Genomic DNA, 22,493 nt, shown 5'->3' with positions numbered 1-22,493 from the left:
CCATACTGGTAGGAGGGGCAGAGATGGGCAGCAAGGTAGTGGCTGGCAGAGCAGGCAGTCCCACATTTGCATGTGGATAAACCAGGAGGAGTAACTGGGGAACAAGGCACTGCACAACCCAGGGTTCCAGCATGGGGAATAAAGCCTCAAAACCTCTGACTGAAAAATGCTGTAGGGGTTGAGGCAACAGGCAAAACTCCCAGCCTCACAGGAGAGTTTACTGGAGAGACCCACAGGGTCCTAGAATGTACACAAAACCACCCACCTGGGAATCAGCACCAGAAGGGCACAATTTGCTTGTGGGTAGTAGGGGACGTGACTGAAAGCTGGCCAAGAGTCCAGCAAGCAACATTGTTCCCTCTCAGACCACTCCGCCACATACAGTGCCACAATGCAGCCACATGGGTTGCCCTGGCAAATACCTAAGTCATAGCCCTTTACTATGTAACAGGTGTGCCGAGACAAAAAAAAAGTACTGTCCAAATGAAAGAAAAGATCAAAGATCCGGGAAAAATACAACTAAGCAATAAAGAGATAGCCAACCTATAAAATACAGAGTTCAAAATACTGGTAATCAGGATGCTCACAGAATGGTTGAGTGTGGTCACAAAATAGAGGAAAGAGTGAAATAAAGCAAAAAAATGCACAGGGAACCAACAGTGAAGGGAAGGAAACTGGGACTCAAATCAACAGTTTGGAACAGAAGGAAGAAATAAACATTCAACCAGAACAGAATGCAGAAACAAGAATTCAGAAAAACTAGGAGAGGCTTAGTAACCTCTGGGACAACTTTAAATGATCCAACATCCAAATCATAGGGGTGCCAGAAGGAGAAGAGGAAGAGCAAGAAATTGAAAACTTATTTGAAAACATAATGAAGAACTTCCCTAATCTGACAAAGGAAAGAATTCCAGAAAGTCCAAGAAGCTCAGAGAGCCCCAAAAAAGTTGGACTCAAGGAAGCATACACCCAGGCACATCATAACTATATTACACAAGATTACAGATAAGGAGAGAATCTTAAAAGCAATAAGAGAAAAGGAAAGAGTTACCTATGAAGGAGTTCCCTTAAGACTATCAGCTGATTTCTCAAAAGAAACCTTACAGGCAAGAAAGAGCTGGAAAGAAGTTATTCAAAGTCATGAAAGGCAAGGACCTACATCCAAGATTATTCTACCCAGCAAAGCCATCATTTAGAATGGAAGGGTAAATAAAGTGCTTCCCAGGTAAGGTCAACTTAAAGGAGTTCATCATCACCAAGCCCTATTATATGAAATGTTAAAGGGACTTATCTAAGAAAAAGAAGAAGATCAAAAATACCAACAGTGAAATGACAACTCACAACTATCAATAACACAACTTAATAAAACAGAAACAAAAACAAACTAGAACAGAAACAGATTCACAGAAATAGGTGGAGAGTTATCTGCAGGGAGAGGGAGGAGGGAGAATGGGGGAAAAGGTACAGAGAATAAGTACCATAAATGGTGGGTACAAAATAGACAGGGGGAGGTTAAGAATAGTAGGGGAAATGGGGAAGCCAAAGAACTTAAATGTACAACCCATGGACATGAACTAAGGTGGGGGAATGATTTTGGGAGTGGGCGTACAGGGCAGATGGAAATGTAGGGAAGAAAAAATGGGACAACTATAATAGCATAATTATAAAATGTATTTTTAAAATGTAATTACATAGTTAATACAATTAAACCATGAAATCACGAAGGAACATAAAAATATATAATCTGTGCTGCTAGGTTGCTAGAAACATTTTTTAACTTGTGTTATCACTGTCAATATCTGTATCACACTCTTAATATTTCATATGGATTCTACTAATGGAATTGGGAACCCAGATGGCAGAGCAAGAGAACTTCCTTATGAATGAAATACTGTGGCACAGTTTGTTCACTTCTCCACAGGAGAGGAGAATTGGCTTGTCCTTCGTTGGGCTGAAGTATATGCATCCCTTCTGAGATGAAAAGCTAATTTACATGATTGGCATTCTACATGTGTCCTGAAAATTTATAGATATAAACAAACAGGGGAAAGCAGCAAAAGCACGCAATTTTCCTTTAAAATAATTGTGAAAGAAATTATTAAAAATAGAGTTGGATTCCCTATGTTTGGTAGAGTACAAATTTAATAATGATTTCAATAGTTTAGCAAAATCTTTGGTTTTCTGTCATAAATACTTTCAAAACCTAGTTTAGTATTTGGCTCAATTACCTCTCACTGTCAGTTATGGTACTTTTGAAACTTGAACAACTACACAGAAATAAACAAAAATGGAAATTTTATACTTCGTTTAGAGAAATCTTTAGAATACTCATCTTAGAGGATGTGATGTTAAATAAGACAATATCTCAGCTATAGGATAATGCACAATGTGAAGAAAAGTAAAAAAATATGCATGATCAAAGCCATCTATGATAAGGATCTCGAGAGAGAATGCACAAACTATGGACATTCAGGGGTGGTGGAAAAAGCAGTAGTCACAAAAAAGGAAAAAATTCTGTTTATTGAAAATTGAGAAGATATTTAAGCCCTGGAATTTTCCAACACTTCCTATTACTTGCTTTCTTATATTTAAGAAATGTGACCTGCTTCATTTATGAAACTTCAAGAAACAAACAAGGATATATGTGTATGTTTGATTTTCTCCAGGATCATTGTGATCCATTCGTTCTCCTATTCTTGCCAGATCCGACTCCCCAGCTTCTGATTTTGTAAAGATTATACATGTACAGGCATATATATATAAAACTGTAATAATACTGTGTGTCATTTTGCTGTACCTGCTTTGTTGTCTTTTCCCTTGACTTTACTCCAAATCTTAGTCTACCCTGTGGCTCCATTACTGTCATTTTTGAACTATAATTAATTGTCCATAAATAAATATCATTTTTAGATAATTTCTTCAAAGTATCTCATTGTGAACTAGGATAGAATTTCTTTTTGTCTTACTAGCACATATTTTTTTAGTAACAGGCTTTCTCTCTTCAGTTGGTTAGAACTAATTTTATAAGCTGTTTTGTTACATCTTCCTGTATCCTTCTGTCCCAGACCATTTACTTGAATGGACCTACATATCAGGGTCACTTACGGAAACTTGCAAGATTCACAGATCCTTCTCACCACCCCACCTTCTCATCTCTGTTCTGGGCTGCAGGAATGTGTAGGCTGAAAAAGCTTTCCAAGTCATTGTGTTAAAGCTCCCCCATCCCCTACCACCGCTGTGGGATTTAAAACCACTGTATTAGTGTGCAAGAATTGTATCCATTGTGGAAAGGAAAATAGAATCCATGAAAGAATTTTTAGGTCATCTTATCTGACATAAGATTCTAAGTTGGTACTATGTAAACTTGTCATCTTCATTAGGTTTTAGTGTGGTTATGCCATTAGAGCTTATCATTCAACTTTATTTAAAAATTATTATTTTTCTCCTTTTAGCTGGAGAAAGTAGTCTTAAGAATTTTTTAAAGTGTTATTACAAGCAGTATTATTTCTTCTACTAGTGCTGTTTAGTTTTATCAACTCAGAAAATGTCACCATAATTAGAGACAGTAGTTACTACTCTTGTCAAAAAATAAGCACAGCATCTAAAAATACTTTCTGAAATGAGAATAGATGTGTTATTAACGTGCTGAAATTTTTTAAGTTCACACTTTTTGTTTATTATATATTTCTAGGTTGAACAGTTAACAAATCACCTGAAAGAAAAGACAGACAAGTGCAGTGAGCTTCTGCTCTCTAAAGAGCAGCTTCAGAGGGATATACAAGAGCGGAATGAAGAAATTGAGAAACTGGAATGCAGAGTAAGAGAACTGGAGCAGGCCTTACTCATCAGTACGGACACTTTTCAAAAGGTGAGACATTTTCTTTGGGTTAATTTTGATCGTATGTTTTACTGTAAATTAGTTATGCAAACATCACTTCTTTTAAATAAAAAATGGCTATTGACTTTTTGATATTGTATAATGTATATGTATCTTTATGTTTACATTGACATTATAACCATATCTGTTTATTATTTCCAAATGTGGCTTTGCATGCCTTAGTTCTGAGAAGGGAACATGAGTTAAACTAGAGAACTTAAGTACCCTTTTAACCAACAGTAAAGCTGTGATTGTAAAATAATAGCCAAGTGAAAAAACTGTGGACAGCACTTTAGGCTGGCACTTTACCCCAGACTACAAAATAATGAAATCTGTTTTCATTATGTTGCCAAAAACAAAAATGAATGAAAAGGGAAAAGTAGGGTAAATAAGCTTGGGGTGGGGCAGATAAGGGGATAGCCCTCATTTTATCTGAGGAGTGATTTTTAAGAATGTCAAACATTCCTGTTTGAATTTGTATAAAATGTATTGAAGACTGAATATCTAACTTTTTGACTATTTGCTAATGTAGCTTATCTTATTCTAATTGGAGAAATAAAATTGCTACTTTTCCAATTAATAAGGGTAATTAAGTTTTAATGTCTGCGCTTTTGAGAAATTTTTATATATTTAAAGGTGGAGGACCGAAAACAGTTTGGAGCTGTAGAAGCTAAAGCAGAATTGTCCTTAGAAGTACAGTTGCAGGCTGAGAGAGACGCCATAGACAGAAAGGAGAAAGAGGTAAAGGGTTTATTTTTATGACAAAATGTGGTTTTCAAATAAGTCACCTTGAAAATATCATTGGAACAGAGTGGACTTTATGGTCTAAAACCAAAGTTTAGACTGTTTCTTAGTTCATTGCTTATGTTGATCTTGAAGACCCTGAACATTTGAACAGATCGCTGGTGTGAGGAGGAGTGTTCCAAGTAGAGAAAACAAGTGTAAGTGTAAAGGCCTTGATGCAGCAAGGACTTTTGAGGACATGAAGGAGGCCAGTTTGGTAGATGTGCATTGAATGGAGAAGAGAGTAGGGAGATAGTACTGTTAGTGCGGCAAAGGCAGTGTCTCTCTTTTCTGCTGACCTTACTTCCCATGGGCTTTGCATTATTGCTGTTTTGCTATTTTTTTAAGTGTTGTATTGCCCTGGGAGAATGCTGTTCTCTGATATACTGGAAGTATTCTTAAAACAAAAGATTAATGATAAAGTAATTATGTAAAGTTCTGTTTTTCTACTCTCTCCTTCCCTCCAAAAAATCACATTCAAAACAGTAGTAATTTTTGCTATGACCAGTGTGGCTCTGTTGTGTGTCACCCAGCAGAGTGGAAAGGTCACTGGTTTGATTCTGAGTCAGGGCACGTTGCCTGGGTTGCAGGTTCAGTTCCTGGCCTGGGCATGTGTCAGAGGCAGTTGATGGATGTTTCTCTCCCTCTCTTTCTCCCTCCCATCCCGTCTCTATAAAAATAAATAAATTCTTTTTTTAAAGCAGTAATTTTCAATTCATAATTAAATTATAACTTATTTAAACCTTTATCTGTTGTTTATTTTACTAGTTTTTCTAAAACATATTGTACTCTACATTTCTGGCTGTATCATATCATATAAAATATTTTAAATTTCTTAAATTTCATTTTTATCTCTCCATACAATTTTTCAGGACATTTAATATATTTTAACAAATATTTATTGAACTGAAACAGCACATAAATGTTAATAAGTACTTTGAAAAATATAAGAATGGTGTAGACAGCTAAAACTACAGCTCAGAGAACATGTAGTTTAGAGGAGAAAAAAATCCATCTATAGAAACAACCATTTCTATGAGCATGATTGTTTTCTCACTAACACATAGTACTAGTGTTTATCCAAAAGGTTGTTGTTTATTTGTGTTTTTATTTTCGCACGAGAGGCGGGGAACCCTTTGGTATGCAACTGCTTCTATATGTTTTGAAAAGAATTAACATTTAAAGATTTACTTCACACTAAATAGCCAAAGAAATTATCTGCTTCCCTAAAAAGATGGACCTCAAAACTGTGTCCCAAAACAGTGATAGTTGATTATGGATAGTTGATTTAAGTTTACTAATTTTATATTGTTATTATCATTTGAATTTTATATGATGTTACTAACACCCTAATTTCTTGAAGTAAGTACTCAATAACTGTCTTCCTTTACTCAGAACCATAGTTGTTTAGAACTGCAAGACCTTAGAGAGCCAGCTCCCAGTTTCTACAGGTGACACAGAGCCAGACATATTCAGTGAGTAAAGTGCTAACCTGACAGCTGACCCTGTCTACTAGTTTTAATAACAGTGACAAGCATGGTATCAGATCACACTCAGCCTGCAACTTGAGTCTAAAGATAGGAACGTAAAATTAAAACATGTGTCTTTCAGCCTTGACCAGATAGCTCAGTTGGTTAGTGTCGTCCCAGCATACCAAAGTTGTGGGTTTGATTTCTGATCAGTGCACATAAAAGGAACAACCAATGAATGCATAAATAAGTGAAACAACAGATCATTCTGTTTTTCTCTCTCTCTCTCCTCCCCTCCCTTTCTCTAAAATCAGTAAATTAAAAAAATTTAAGCATGTCTTTTAATGAAAACAGCTTAAGCATTCGCTCCTGCACTGAGCAAATGTTTTCAGATATCTGCTAGAGTATAAACATAAAATGTCTATATGTGTCCTTATATTCAAGATACCTTTAGGCTACTTTCATAGCCTGTTTGTGTAAAACTTCATTTAATGTTTGGAAAGTAGAATGAATAGAAAGAGAAGAAAATTTTTTTTTAGAAGAAAAATTTTAAAAGATAGGAGTTTCAGGATGATAAGGAGAATGTAAAGAGAAATAGAATTTCTTTTTTAAAAAAGATTACTTCAGTAGGTTTTAGCTGTTTATAGAGCTAATGAGATCTAGCTTACAGATGACAAAAGTAAATAATAGTTAACTTTGTATAAGTCTATGCTAGAAAGTACTAAAAATTTTAAATGTCCTATGTTATTAATCTTTATGCTGTCCCTGAACATCAACTACATTGTCATCTCTATTTTACAGATGAGTAAGCTGAATCTTAAGAGAGGTTAAGTAGCTTGCTCATGGTCACACAGTAAGTGATTGAGCAAGAATTCCCCAAATTTATTTCTCAGGTTCTGGAATTCTGTAATGCTGTACTGCATGAGCATTTGAGCATGTTCTGCTTTCCTGGTGTGTAAGTGTTAAAGACTATCATTCAGCATTTCCTGGGCTCTTACCACCACGGTCCAATTATAAAACAAGCACCAAATTTCAAGAAATCTACAATTAAGTAAGGAAACATACACATTTCAAAAAGATAAAAACACAAAGAAAACACTAATGGAGCAAAATAAATAATCTAATAGAATCAGCAACTATATAGCTATCCTTTGCTAGCTACTATAATTTTGTTTTTATCCTCACCTGAGGACATTTTTTTATTGCTTTTAGAGAGAGACATCAATTGGTTGCTTCCTGTACATGCCCCACCTAGGGACTCAACCCACAACCAAGGTATGTGCCCTGACTGGGTATCGAACCCGCAGGTTTACAGGGTGGCGCTCCAACCAACAGAGCCACACCAGCCAGGGCTTGGTAGCTAAATTAAAGAAGATTAAAGCAGATAGCATTCTGTTTTTAAACCTTAACAATAATCTAGTTTTGGGTTGTTACAGACTCAGTAATAAGACAGCCTGGGACTGAAACTGGAGTCTAGCTGAGTAAAAGGAAAGAATGCTGTACAGTGTCATTTTGGGGCATTGAAATGTCTGTTGTGACACTTCAAGTTTAGCTGACTGTAACAAGAAAGTTAGTGCTTTAGACCAGTGCTTCTCGAACTTTAATGTGCATATGAAACTCCTTGGGATCTTGTTGAAATGAAGATTCTGATTCAGGAGGTCTGGGGTGGAGCTTAAAAATTTGTACATCTAACAAGTTCCCCAGGTGAAGCTGGTTTTGCTGTTCCCAAGACCACACTTTGAAGAGCAAGGCTTTGGATCACAGCTAAATATATTACCTTAATCTCTTGTATCAGAAAGAAAATATATACCATGTGAGATAGGGCAGCAATTTTGAACTTAAATATCTGTGTCTTGAGATAATACCTTGTCATCAAAAGTAGTTGTAGAAGATAGGGTTGTGAGTAAATACTATTGTATTACGTAACTTTGAAGAAGATACAGTCATCGCAGTTTTCAACAAACCTGATCATTATACATGTACAACTCCTAAAAGTATTTGAGGTGTATTTACTGAGTTTTAATACCAGCGTTACAGAAAATAATTTAAATGTAAGTCTTAGACATTAATTATTAGAAGCGGAATAAATGATAGTTGAGAATATAAGGCTCCAGCCAGTCAAGATGGCAGAGTAGGTAAACACTGTGCTCGCCTCCTCTTATGACCACACCACAACTGCAACTAAATTACAGAAGAGCCAGCCTGGGGAACCATCTGAAGACTAGCTGAACAGAAGTTCTGTAACTAGGGATATAAAGAAGTCAAGACTGAGGAACTGCTCTTTCCCTCTTGGGAAGAAAAAATAAGCCTCCAGAGGGAAACGCAGGTTCAAAAGCTGGCTCCCACGTACTAGCCTTGGACCCCAGCACTAGGCACTCACCTCTCAGTGACTCCCTTCCTCGTCTCTGAAATGGGGGTAGTCTTAGCAAAGATCTCGTGTGTTTGTTACAGAGTCTTTTCAAAATAATACATATAAAGCACCTTATGCAGACCCTAACAGTAATTTGTCTGTAAATGCTGGCTGTAATGACTAGTATCAGTACTGTTTCTGTTAAGGAAGCATTAGGCTAAACTGTTGTGAAGGTCTTTGCCTTGCCAATGCTGAGATGTGATTCTAATCACACATCTGTGTGTAATCATTATATGCCCTTTCGGTTCTAAGGGGAGAAATGATTTATAGAGTGCTCTCTGAGCCAGCTACCACTAAGTGCTGCTCCTGCATCTTAGGTTGTTTTTAATGCAGCAATTTGATCATCAGGTGAATACACATTTACAAATCCGTTCATTAAATATGTATAAGTAGCTACAAAGCAGTGAGCTAAATAACTGATCCTTCCCTCAAGAAACCCAATTTTTTAAATATGACAATAAAGAGCTCCTAATTTTTTTCTTAGTTTCAGTCTATACAGCCATCAAAGAACAATTGCTTTTTAGTTTAATTTCTATGTAATTTTCTCATAAAATGGTATTTACTCACTACCTCAATTTTTAAGTTTCTGTATTTCAGACCTCCACCTCTGCTTATCTCCCTTAAACAAGGTACATGGCAGCCAGATCTTTCATTGGGTATTAATATGGTCTAAATTGAGCCATTCTCACCTGGTGGTGAAAGTAACTGACTTAATTATACACCTTTCTTCTGTCTTTTTTTTTTTAGTTCTTACCTGAGGATATATTTATTGATTTCTTTCTTTCTTTCTTTCTTTTTTTTTTTTAGAGAGAAAGAAAAAGGAAGTGGGGGCGGCGAGGGCGGAGGGAGAAAAAAATAACATCAGTGTGAGAGAGAAACATTAATTGGTTGCCTCCTGTACATGCCCAGATGGGGGTTCGAACCCTCAACCTTTTGGTGCACAGAATGACACACCAACCAGCTGAGCCACCTTGCCAGGGCTTTCTTTAACCTTTTGATAGAAACTTAATTTATCATAAAAGAAGATCTTAAATGTAGACTTTTTCCTGTTTCCCATGGTTCTTTTCTACTTTATCTGAGGACATTTTAAGTAGGAAATAGCTCCTGTACCCTTCCTCTGAAGGTCTCCTCTTTGCTCTGGGCAGGATGGTTTAAGGCTGTTAAGTTTAAAAAAGTCTAGAAAACACAGTTACAACTAACTTAGAGAAACCCCTTTTCTTTATTTTTTCTTGACTCAGATTTGTGTAAAGTTTTTTTCTCTTTCTTTTTGATAATTTTGGTATCTAAGATCACAAACTTAGAAGAACAGTTAGAGCAGTTTAGAGAAGAACTGGAAAATAAGAATGAAGAAGTTCAGCAACTACATATGCAATTAGAAATACAGAAAAAGGAATCAACTACCCGCCTACAAGAACTTGAACAAGAAAACAAGTTATTTAAGGTAATTAAGTAAGAAAAACTTTGTCCATAAATAATTCATAGTTTTTAGTCTTGTGCAGACATTAGTATTGAGTATTTGCTAAACCCATTTGCTAAGTAGTACCTAACAGGGGAACATGAGCTTCAAATGGATTTGCATGGAACTTGTTTTTAAACCAACAGAAACATCTGAATTCATCATAAATGAAAGTTTCAGACCTTTTATCAAAATATTTTAAGAATTACTGATTTACAATAATGATATCTCTGAATTCTTTATATTGATACATTTTTTAGTGTTGTATCTTTTGTAAGAGTTGATTGAAAGAAAGTTTAAAAATCACGTGTAATGATCTGTCCAACTAGGATGGGTATTTTTATCCCTAGGATGAATTGGAGAAACTGGGATTTGCCATAAAGGAATCTGAAGCTATCTCTACCCAGGACCAACATGTCTTGTTTGGCAAATTTGCTCAAATAATGCAGGAAAAAGAGATAGAAATTCACCAGTTGAATGAGCAAATTACAAATCTGCAGCATCAACTTAAAATGACAACAGATAACAAGGTACACTAGTTTAAAATTGATTGTTACATGAGGTTAATTTAAACCAGAGTTTTAAAGGGCTAAAAAGTGGTTTTTCTCCTTTTCTCTTTAAATGTAAAACCAACTAAATCTTAATTTTCTTTACCCATTAATTTTATTTTTTATTGTTGTTCCAGTACACTTGTCTCAATTTTCACCCCACCACACCATGCACTTTACCCATTAATTTCAATATAACAAGCTGAGTATATTTTTATCATTTTCTAATATTATCAGAGATTTTTCATGTTTTACAGGGAGTCTCTGGTAACTTAAGAGTTCATCATATTCTAACCAACCTATTAAAAATTCTGCTGTTTGATATGAGTTAAATAAGATGATGCTTGGGTACCATCTGCTGTAGACTGTTTTTGTTTCAATACTTCATTCTTTTCTATTAGAATATATTGATATTGACTACTTATAGGAAATCAGCTACTAAAAGTGTAAATCATTTTATATTTAACAGAATTTTCTGTATGAGGGCATATAATTTAGGCCCTTCTTTGATATGAGGGTCTATATTAAGTTAATGTAATATGTCCAAGAGCTATATTGTATGATCAGTGCTCGAAGATCTTGCCCTAAAGTAAAATTGAATTCTCAAAAGATGAAGATATATTTATTGTGTATGCTACCTTTTTCTCATTAACAGGTTATAGAAGAAAAAAATGAGCTGATAAGGGATCTTGAAACCCAAATAGAATGTTTGATAAGTGATCAAGAACGTGTGAAGAAAAATAGAGAGGAAGAAATCGAGCAGCTTAATGAAGTGATTGAAAAACTTCAACAGGAATTGGCAAATATTGAACAAAAGACATCAGTGCATGCTAATTCTGTCCCAGAAGAAGCAGATAGTTTAAAACATCAGCTGGATATGGTAATAGCTGAAAAACTGGCTTTGGAACAGCAAGTAGAAACCACTAATGAAGAAATGGCCTTTACTAAAAATGTACTTGAAGAAACCAATTTAAAAATGAACCAGTTGACACAAGAACTATGCAGCTTAAAGAGAGAATGGGAAAATAGGGAAAAAATCCAAAGTATACCATTGAAAAGTGACAGTGTGGCTGTAAATGATTTGAGCAAAAAGAAACCTGAACTAGAAGAAGTCCTTACTGGAGGTGCTCTTCAAGGCCTAGAAAATCAGACTTCCCTCAGATCTTTGGAAGAAAATAGCAGAGTTTCCATAAACAGTTTGGAAACAAAGGTGCTACAACTTGAGAGTACTGTGAGTGCAAAGAACTTAGAACTTACCCAGTGTTACAAACAAATAAAGGACATGCGAGAACAAGTCCAGGCTGAAACGGAAATGCTTAAAAAGAACATTGTAGACCTCCAGACTGTACTTGAGGAAAATGTTGCTGCTGCTGTTGTGAGCCAGGTCCAACTTGAAGCCGTTAAGGAATATGTGAAACTCTGTCAAAGTGAACAAGAGAGTTCATCAGAGCCCGAAAGAGCAAATATACAGAATTTAAATCAACTAACAGAAAATGAGATGAAGTCAGATGTATCAGCATTAACCTTGAGAATATCAGAATTAGAAAACCAGGTGGTTGAAATGCAGACCAGTTTGATTTTAGGAAAAGAACAAGTGGAAATCGCAGAGAAAAATGCTGTGGAAAAAGAGAGAAAGCTACAGGAACTACAGAAGCTTTTGGAGGACAGTGAGAAAAATCAGGGAGGCAAAGAAAGGAAAAGAAGCCCTCAAGGAGATTTTGAAGTTCTCACGGTTAGTTTGTATTTAATTTTTTTCACTTAAATACCCTAAGATACTCTTTTTTCCTTTTTCCTTGAGCTGACTACTAATTTACTAAATTAAATATTGTTCTTCACATGTAGCAATTGGTACATATAAAGCATTTTTATAAAAATATTACTATTCTCTACAGTTATATTACCACTAGAATAAATGATACAAACTATATTTTGTAATTTAACTAACATAGTTATTAAATAGAGTAGTCAGAAAAAATTTAGAAATGTTAAGTTTAGCAAATGTCTTCTGGATCTTGTGTAGGGTTTTTCCTTTTCCCTCTAACATGAATGTTATGTGATCATCCCTTTTAGGTAATAATAGAAAATATCAACATATATTAGTGTTCTACTGAATTAACATATAAGTGAGGAATCATTAACTTTTGGAGATTTTATATTTGATAATAAATTTTTTTCTTTTCTATGAAAAATTTGCATTTTACCCTTATAAATCTACTTAGGTAAAGACCTGAAATTCTCAATTATTTCTTAGCATAGGACTGATATGAAAAGACTTTAGCTTTAAAATTCTCACTTTATGTATTTTGAATTTTGTATAGTAATTTTGCCAACTTAATCTGAACACCAGAAGATTATCTGATATATCAGGATTCTATAAATATAGTTTATTTTGAAAATGATAATTCTTTCTATTTATTAGGCTTTTTCTTCCTATTAGGCTTACTGGAAGTATAAACTATAAATAATATTAAAACAGTAATGTGACTTTCCATGTATGTAAAACTTCTAAGAACTATTTTAGTAATGCCTGATATCTTTTAAGGAAAGTGATATAAATATGAAAGTTTTTTGAAAAGTACCAAAAATATTAAGTAATAATTTACAAATTTTAGGATATATATAATGAGAGTATTTACCTTTCACTTCTGGAAAATCATTCTTTTCTTTCCCCAAAATACAGAATAATGGTTCTTATATTTTTCTCTATTTGTTTAGTGATCACAGATCATTTCAACCCCTTTTATCTGATAGACAGTCATTCCTGATTTTTAAAAAAAAGCTTCATTAGAATGTATATTGCCTTGAATTTGACTATATTTTTTTAAAATGATGTGTTTCTTATATTTTTCCACCACCATAGACAACTACTGAGCTAATTCATACCAATGAAGAAAGTAGATTTTTTGTTCAACTTGAGGCTCTCAGAGCTGAGTCAGCAGCTACCAAAGAAGAACTTGCCAATTACAAAGAAAAGGCAGAAAAACTTCAAGAAGAGCTTTTGGTAAAACAAGTAATTTAGCTCCTAATTCATTTGTTTCTACCTATCTTAATTTTATTTCAAAGTATATTCTTTTCTATGAAACAAACCCAAATCCATAATTTAAAGCTAGAAAAAAGTAAAAGCTTCTGTGAATTTGATGAAAAGTTATAAATTTCTTTGATAGCATCTTCTTGCTTGATTTGCCTTGGAATATTCAGTAGGAAGATGCTTTTAATCTCTAATCTATTAATGAAAGAGGAGAAAGAGGAGAAAGACAGATGTTAAGGAAACTACATATCCCATGAGAACTAAAAGTAGAGGCTGATAAAATGATTTTATTTCTATGGTAATCTGTGGCCATATACATATATATAGAAATACATATGGAGACTATGAGTGTTTCTGAATTTTTATTATTCTAAGGAAAATGAACATACTATATGAATTATACTCTCCCCTCAACACTAAATTCTGTGTTCAGTATTTTTAACTAGATTATTCTACTATTCCATTTGTTGTGTTTTTAGGTGAAAGAAACAAATATGGCATGTCTCCAGAACGATTTAAGTCAAGTTAGGAATCAACTCACAGAGGCAAAAGAGAAATTATCCTACTTCTTAGAAGAAGAAGAAAAGACTGAGGTACAAGAAAACAGAAACCTGTTCATATTAGAGCCATTTTCTACTAAAGAGGGTAAAAGCACCGCATCCCAGACAGACAGGACTCTCAAGGTCAATAGCAGCAATCAGACTCCACAAATCCGTGTCAGAAATACAGGAATCCAAATTGATTTACAAAGTGAATGTCCATCAGAAGAAGTTACTGAAATAATCAATCAGTTTACTGAAAAAATTGAGCAAATGCAAGAGCTGCATGCTGCTGAAATTTTGGATATGGAATCCAGACATATTTCAGAAACTGAAACCTTGAAGAGGGAGCACTATGTTGCTGTCCAGTTACTGTCAGAGGAATGTCGCACCTTGAAAGCAGTGATACAGTGTCTGAAGTCTAAAGAGGTATCTGGTTTTCATAACGTGTGCTTTTCAGTGGTCTGTGATTTTTTCCCTAAAATTCAGTGGTTTTAAGAGGAAAAGAAATTTAGGACAATCTCTTCATTATGATAAAATTATAATTGTAAGTCTTTCCGTTATGGAAAGTCAGATACTAACTTTCCACAAAGTTCCTGATGGTATTGTTCCTTAATTCATGAATGTTTCTTTTTTTCTTATTTTTAAATATATTTTATTGATTATGCCATTACAGTTGTCCCATTCCCCCCCTTCATTCCCCTCTACCCTGCACACCTCCTCCCCCACCATTTCTCCCCCTTTAGTTTATGTCCATGTGTCACAAGTTCTTTAGATTCTATATTTCCCATACTATTCTTGCCCTCCCCTCCATCTATTTTTTACCTATCGTCTGTGCTACTTATTCTCTGTACCTTCTCCTTCTCCCACTCCCCTGTTGCTAACCCTCCATGTGATCTCCATTTCTATGGTTCCACTCCTGATCTACCTGTCCTTTTACTTTGCTTTTGTTTTAGGTGTGGTTGTTAATAACTGAGTTTGCTGTCCTTTCACTGTTCATATTTTGTATCTTTTCCTTAGATAAGTCCCTTTAACATTTCCTGCAATAAGGTCTTGGTGATGATGAACTCCTTGAACTTGACCTTATCTGGGAAGCACTTTATCTGTCCTTTCATTCTAAATGAAAGCTTTGCTGGATAGAGCAATCTTGGATGTAGGTCTTTAGATTTCATGATTTGAAATACTTCTTTCCAGCCTTTTCTTGCCTGTAAGGTCTCTTTTGAGAAATCAGTTGACAGTCTGATGGGAACTCCTTTGTAGGTGACTGTCCCCTTATCTCTTGCTGCTTCTAGGATTCTCTCCTTCATTTTAATCTTGGCTAATGTAATTATGATGTGCCTTGGTGTGTTCCTCCTTGGGTCCACCTTCTTTGGGACTCTCTGAGCTTCCTGGATTTCCTGGAAGTCTATTTCCTTTGCCAGACTGGGGAAGTTCTCCTTTATTATTTGTTCAAATAAGTTTTCCACTCATGGCTGTTCCTCTTCCCCTTCTGGTACCCCTATAATTTGGATGTTGGAACATTTAAAGATGTCCTGGAGGTTCCTAAGCCTTTCCTCATTTTTTTGAATTCTTGTTTCTTCATTCTTTTCTGTTTGGTCATTTTTTTCTTCCTTCTGTTCTACTCCATTGATTTGAATCCCAGTTTTTTTTTCCATCACTATTGGTTTCCTGTGCATTTCCCTTCATTTCAATTAGTTTAGCCTTCATTTGTTCCTCTTAATTTGTGACTAAAATCAACCAGTTTTGTGAGCATCCTGATCATCAGTATTTTGAACTGTGTATCTGATAGGTTGGCTATCTCTTGGTTGCTGAGAAGTATTGGCTCTGGGGCTTTGAGCTGTTCTTTTTGAGGCATAATGTTTTGGTCTGTTCAAGCCTGTTATGTATGAGGGGCGGAGCCCTAGGTGTTCGCCAGGGCGGGGCAACCGAGTAGCTGGGTTGTATGTGGGGGCAAGGTCAGAGAGGGGCACTGGCATTTGTTCTGCTCTCTCTTGGATTTTGGTCCCCTCTCCTGCTTCCCACAAGCAGATTGGGCCCTTCTGGTGCTGGTTCCTGGGTGTGTGGGCCTGTGCACCCTCTAGGACCCTGTGGGTCTTTCCAACAAACTCTCTGTGAGCCTGGAAGCTTCTCCTGGCACCTCGACCCTGAAAGTTTTTCCAGCTGGTACTTTTAGGCTTTAATTCCCATTGCTGGGGCCCTAGCATGTGCGGTCTGTATCACTGCTCGCTCCTTTACCTGGTTTATCTGCACACAAATGTGTGACTGCAGTCAGCCAGCCACCTTACGCCCCCTCTGGGTCTGCCGTTGCCACCCCACACCTGAGATCTGCCAACTGCTGCCTGTGCACCTTGGTCGGCCAGCCATCTTTTCCTGGGCAATCCAGCTTTGCCTGCTGGGTCTTACCGCTCCTCCTACCAGTCTGGTGGAATGATTTGTTGTTGTTAGACTTCCGTACAGTTCAATTTTCTGTGTTTTGGTTGCATTTTTGTTACTAAAACTTTGTTTTCTTTAAACTCGGTTGTGCGAGGAGGCACAGTGTTTCCACCTACGCCTCCATCTTGGCCGGAAGCCCCTCATGAGTGTTTCTTATTATGGTAATGCTCATGAAGGAAAAGTAAACCTGTAAGCCATGGATAGTTTTGTTTATTTTTAAAAGGTGTGACAAACTTAAGTGAATTTTTTCAACAGCATTACAGAGAACAATATTATTTATGGGACCCTATTTGTATTAAAGCAAAGAAAGTTATGTAGTTTTTGTTTTCTCCAATTAGGGAACCTCAGTTCCTGAATTAACACATTCTGAAGCTTACCAAACTAGAGAAATATGTTCTAGTGGTAAGTTACATAAATTTCTGGAATTTGTGTAGTACTTGTATAAAAAGTATTTGTTTAATAATCACTGGTTGTTTTCTTTATTTTAGATTCTGGATCAGACTGGGGTCAGGGAATTTACCTTACACAAAGTCAGGGATTTGACTCAGCATCAGAAGGCCGAGGAGAAGAAGGTGAAATTTCAACAGACTCATTCCCAAAGAAAATAAAGGTACAAAAAGACAGATATCTTTAGTAAAACTTAGTGTGGTTTCTACATTGAACATAATAGTATATCTGAAGTTATATGGTAAGACCCTGTATGGAGAGAGAATTGCAGACCTTGAGGAATCTTGGGGATTTGTTTAGTTTTATTCCCATATTGTACAGATGATAAAGCACAATATATTTGTATAGAGAATTTTTTTAATTTTCATTACTGAAATTTTTTTATTTTATTTATCTTTAGAGGGGAAGGAGAGGGAGAGAAATATCAGTGTATGGTTGCCTCTCATGTGTCCCCCACTGGGAACTGGACTGCAACCCAGGCATGTGCCCTGACTGGGATCGAACCACGATCTTTTGGTTCGCAGGCCCACGCTCAATCCACTGAGCTATACCAGCCAGGGCTCATTACTGAAATTTTTGTTTGCCAAAATTATTAAAGTAGTTTCAAGTACTAAAACTTATCTGCTACATATTTTGGGGTCAAATTAGTGGCTAGTTATTAAATCCAAGAAGAACACATTAGATAAATAGACAGTGTACTGTCATAGGCCATCTTTTTTGATTGGCTTTCCTCTCCAGCAGAAGAGGATAGGATGGGGTTTCCTATCTGTAGTGCCTTTTCTAAATTAATATAAGTAGGTATCAAGCTGTCTTGCTTAAAAAGTTCCCTTTGACTTTGCAGTTTTTGAGGTTGTAATAATTCCGGCTTTTGGGTTTTGGCTTCTAGGGATTACTGAGAGCTGTCCATAATGAAGGCATGCAGGTGCTCTCTCTCACCGAGTCTCCCTATAGTGATGGAGAGGACCATTCTGTTGAGCAAGTTTCAGAATCTTGGCAAGAAGAGAGAAAAGCTTATCTCAGTACAATCTCATCTCTTAAGGATTTAATAACCAAGATGCAGGTGCAAAGAGAAGCTGAGGTACTCAAGATTATTATGCATCTAAATAGTTTTATATCATATGTATCAATTTTAAGGCAGTTTACAAATTAAATTATTGTTGTTTGTGAGGTATTTTATTAATTTACACACCCCAAATCATGTATTTGAAAATAAATTCACGTATGCTTAGGTTCGCATGCTCTTATTCACATTTGTTTAGGTGAGCAGATAAATATCCTTTTTAGAGCCTTTTTAAACATGCTTATTTGGAGCTAACTTTTGTTTTTTATACTCTGCTAGGTTTATGATAGTTCTCAATCTCATGAGAACTTCTCAGACTGGCGAGGTGAACTTCTGCTTGCCCTTCAGCAAGTTTTCTTAAAGGAGCGCAGTGTTTTACTGGCTGCATTTCAGACTGAACTGACAGCTCTAGGCACCAGAGATGCAGCTGGATTATTAAACTGTTTGGAACAAAGACTACAAGAACAGGTATCAAAATAAAACATTACATCAAACTTAAAATGAATTGTTTAATAAAATGAACTGCTGATTAGTTTTACAGGAAGTCTGGAGTTTAAAATTTTAACAGTAGCTACTAAGACTATTTAGAAGAAAAATTATTACCGTAAGTGTTTTTATCTTGTGTTAAAAAATGAGCAGTATTGAAAATTAATGAGCTAATCCTCCAATTTGGAAGTTTGAAAAAGAGGAACAGAATGACCCAAAAATATTAGGGATGTGATACAGTCAGTTCTTACAATTTGCAGTAGTTAGGTTCTGTGAAGTTGCCATGAATGCTGAGCCATTGCTACTAAAGGAAGTAGAGGGGTCAGTTTCTGTCGCCCCCTAATCGTGACGTTTTTGTCAACCAGCAATACATGACCTTATTTTATGTGGTTCTGTTTAAACACACAGTATTTACTATATGCTGTTGATTCGTTAACGTTGAACTGATGTTTATCAGCACTACAACTCGTCCCTAAATGAAGCTTATTTAACACATGTGTTTTCTTCATAATACACAGCTTTATTATACTTAGGAACACTATGTAGTACTTCATTACTGTGCTTAGGGACCATTTGAAACAGTAAAATCGCCAGTAAAAAGCACAGAAGTACAAAAACAGCACTATAAATGGGTGGCAGAAGGACATGTGTTTATAGTATAAGGGATGAAAAAAAGAAGGCACAGTGTCAACTTCAGCCAGGAACATGCACGTCTGGCATTTTGCCACTGCATGTTGGCAGACACTGCGAAAACACCGCAGGTGTTGGCTTTAGGGACACAAGTACATTTTAGTGAATAGGCAAATTCATAAATACACGATCCACAAATAATGAGGCTCAACTGTAACAAAAGACATTAGTAAAATACATACAGTGGTACAATAGATGATAAAAACAATGAAAACTGATTCCTTGAAAGGCACATATAATAAACTTTTCTGGAGGATTTAGTTAAGGAAAAAAGGCAAAGCGCACTTTTAAAAGTTAGGAATGAAAATGGGATCACAACCAAAGATACAACCTGAGATATAAAAGTAATGGAATGTCATGAATAATTTTGTGTTTATTAAGAAACATCAGTGAAATGGACAGGTTTTCTAGAAAAATAAGTCTTACCAAATGTCATTCAGGAAAAAAATTAAAAACCTGAAAAGGTCTGTAAATAATAAAGGAATCAAATCAGTTCATATTCTCTCGCACATCATGTTTCTCTCTCTCCTTCTCCCTCCTTTCTCTTCTCTATAAAAATAAATAAATAAAAATCTTTTTTTAGAAACAAGAGTTCACAGCCCTGACTGATGTGGTTCAGTGGGTTGAGCACCAGCCTGTGAACTGAAGGGTTGCCAGTTCATTTCTCAGTTGGGGTACATGCCTGGGATGTGAGCCAGGTCCCTAGTTGGGGCCGTGCAAGAGGCAACCGATGGATGTTCTCTCGCACATCAACATTTCTTTCCCTCTCTTTCCCTCTATAAAAAATTAAATCTTTGAATAAAATACTATAGCAATAAATACTTAAGAATTTTTTTAAAAAATCAGGTTATAACACTTAGCACCCAGATCTTGATTTTTTTAGTACATTCTCCATTAAAAAGAACTAGGACTTCTTAGAGAAATGGCTGATTCCAGGGCAGGAGCAGGAAAAGTACAATATGAAGTATCTCATTTTGCTAACAAGGAATTGCTGAAAGACTTAAGGGGATATGTCAAAAAGTCACAGAAGCCAGCTTGAAGGAGTTCCCTCTGGCTAAATTTGGGACCGTTTGAACATCAAACAAAATAATGAAAGTGAAAGCTGTTCCCAGTGGCTTTTCCACACAAGTGGCTTTTCCTTATCTTGGTTCATGCCTCATACTTTTCTAAAATCTCTGAAACAAGCAGCATCTGTCCTCAGCAAACCCTCTCACTAAGTGGCCTCAGGCCCAGCAACAGCAGCATCCAGCCTTAGTTCATAGTTTGGTCTTAACATGGGTACCTGAAAGCCCAGCACAAGTAGCAGCCATCAACAGATTGCTTTGTAGTTCATGCCAGGTGGCCCTAGTCACAACACAGGCAGTGGCTGACCTTGGCCAGTACTTCCCAGGAGGCACCAGAGCCAGCGCACCCAGTAGACAGCTTCAGACCATGTCAAAACACACCACCCAACCTTCTCTACAAGCAACACACTCAAGAGGCAGACTCAACAGGCACCAGAGCTCCAATGAAGTAAGTCCAGCTCTATGGAGTGGGCCCCTACACAATTGATCCTCCATGGTGGTCAGAGGTTGGTGGTCAGTTTTTGCAGCTGACTGGCCTGGGTTAATCCCTCCCATTGACCTACCAACAACAATCAATGCTCAACCTCAAGAGGAGGGTATACAGCCCACACAAAGGGCACACCTTGAGTTCACACCTTGGGTGACTGCGGAGGCTGTGCTACTGGACCCTACAGGACACCTACTACATTAGGCCACTCTATCATACCATGCCTCGGAGACGTTGCAGCTCTGCCTAATACATAGAAACAAACACAAGGAGGCTGCCAAATGAAGAGACAAAGAAACATGGCCAAAATGAAAGAACAGAGCAAAACTCTGGAAAAAGAACTGAACAAAATGGAGACAAACAATCTATCTGGTGCAGAGTTTAAAACACTGGTTATAGGAGGCTCAGTGAACTTAGTGAGGCCTTCAACAGCACAAAAAAGGTCTAGTCAGAAGTGAAGGGGACACTAACTAAAATGAAGAATAATGTACAGGGAATCAAATAGAGTAGATGAAGCCGAGAATCAAATCAGCAATTTGAATGGAATATATGGAAGAAAACAAAAATCCTAATCAGAACAGCAAAAAGAAAAAATCCAAAAAAATGAGGATAGTGTAAAGAGCCTCTGGAACAACTTCAAGCCTTCCAACATTTGTATTGAGGGTGCTGGACAGGTAAGAGAGCAAGAAATTGAAAATGTATTTGAAAAAATGACAGAAAACTTTTCTAACTAGTGAAGGAGATAGACATATGAGTCCAGAAAGCATAGAGAGTCCCAAACAAGATGAAATCAAAGAGGTGCACACCGAAGACACATCATAATAAAAATACAAAAGGTTGAAGACAGAGTGCACCTTGAAAGCAGTCACTTACAAGAGAACCCCTATAAGACGGTTAGTGGCTGCCAGTCAACTAGCCAGTGTGGCTCAGTTGCTTGGAGCATTGCCCCGTAAACCAAGGGGTCTTTGGTTCAGTTCCCAGTTGGGGCATGTATGTGGGTTGCAGGTTTGGTCCTTATTCATGCTGTATAGGTGAGGCAGCAAATCAGTGTTTCTTTCTCAAATCAATATGTCTCTCCCTCCCTTCCCCTCTCTCTAAAAGTAAATAAAATCTTTTTAACAAAGAAAAAGCTAAAGGAGTTCATCGCCACCACACCAGTCTGATATAAAATATTAAAGGGTTTTCTTTAAGAAGAAAAACTTCAAAAATAGGAACAATAAAATGGCAATAAATACACCTGTCAATAGTTGAATCTAAAAGACAAAGTAAATGAACGAACAAAACAGAAACAAACTCGTAGATACAGAGAACCTTTTGACAGTTGCCACATGGGAGGGGATATGGGGGGGATGAAAAAGGTGAAGGGATTAGGAAGTACAAATTGGTTGTTAACAACAGCCTTGGTGATGTAAAGTACAGCATAGGGAATTTTGTCAGTAATCAAGTAACTGTGGTGTCAGGTGGGTGTGAGATTTATTGGGATGATCACTTATTAAATTATGTCTAGTCACTGGGGTTTATTCCTGAAACTAGCATAATAATATATGTCAACTGTAATTGAAAATAAAAAATGGTAAAAATAATGAGAATAACATTTGAAAACAAAGGGTAAAATAAGAATTTATGAGTTTATACTGATATACAATAAACAAATAAAAATTCTAATAGTAGAATGCCAACTAGCATGTAGGAGAAATGATGGAATTTACAAATCAC

General features: G+C 36.4%; 1 protein-coding gene across 2 annotated transcripts in view; it reads left to right on the top strand.

Moving 5' to 3' along the window:
- Positions 1-22,493, top strand: part of AKAP9 (A-kinase anchoring protein 9) — a 181,130-nt gene that overhangs the window by 137,372 nt on the left and 21,265 nt on the right. For both annotated transcript variants that reach the window (XM_037066078.1, XM_037066079.1), the window contains 11 exons: positions 3,692-3,868; positions 4,514-4,618; positions 9,828-9,980; positions 10,346-10,525; positions 11,199-12,275; positions 13,404-13,544; positions 14,051-14,539; positions 16,882-16,945; positions 17,032-17,153; positions 17,877-18,068; positions 18,330-18,518. In XM_037066078.1, the coding sequence (XP_036921973.1) occupies positions 3,692-3,868; positions 4,514-4,618; positions 9,828-9,980; positions 10,346-10,525; positions 11,199-12,275; positions 13,404-13,544; positions 14,051-14,539; positions 16,882-16,945; positions 17,032-17,153; positions 17,877-18,068; positions 18,330-18,518 (2,889 nt within the window). The remainder of the gene's footprint in view (positions 1-3,691; positions 3,869-4,513; positions 4,619-9,827; positions 9,981-10,345; positions 10,526-11,198; positions 12,276-13,403; positions 13,545-14,050; positions 14,540-16,881; positions 16,946-17,031; positions 17,154-17,876; positions 18,069-18,329; positions 18,519-22,493) is intronic.

This window comes from Sturnira hondurensis, unplaced genomic scaffold (assembly GCF_014824575.4).
Source record: "Sturnira hondurensis isolate 20B ecotype Veracruz unplaced genomic scaffold, ASM1482457v3 Scaffold0016462, whole genome shotgun sequence".
NCBI lineage: Eukaryota > Metazoa > Chordata > Mammalia > Chiroptera > Phyllostomidae > Sturnira > Sturnira hondurensis.
Note: the sequence above shows the minus strand (reverse complement) of the source record. Positions and strands in the feature narration are given on the sequence as shown.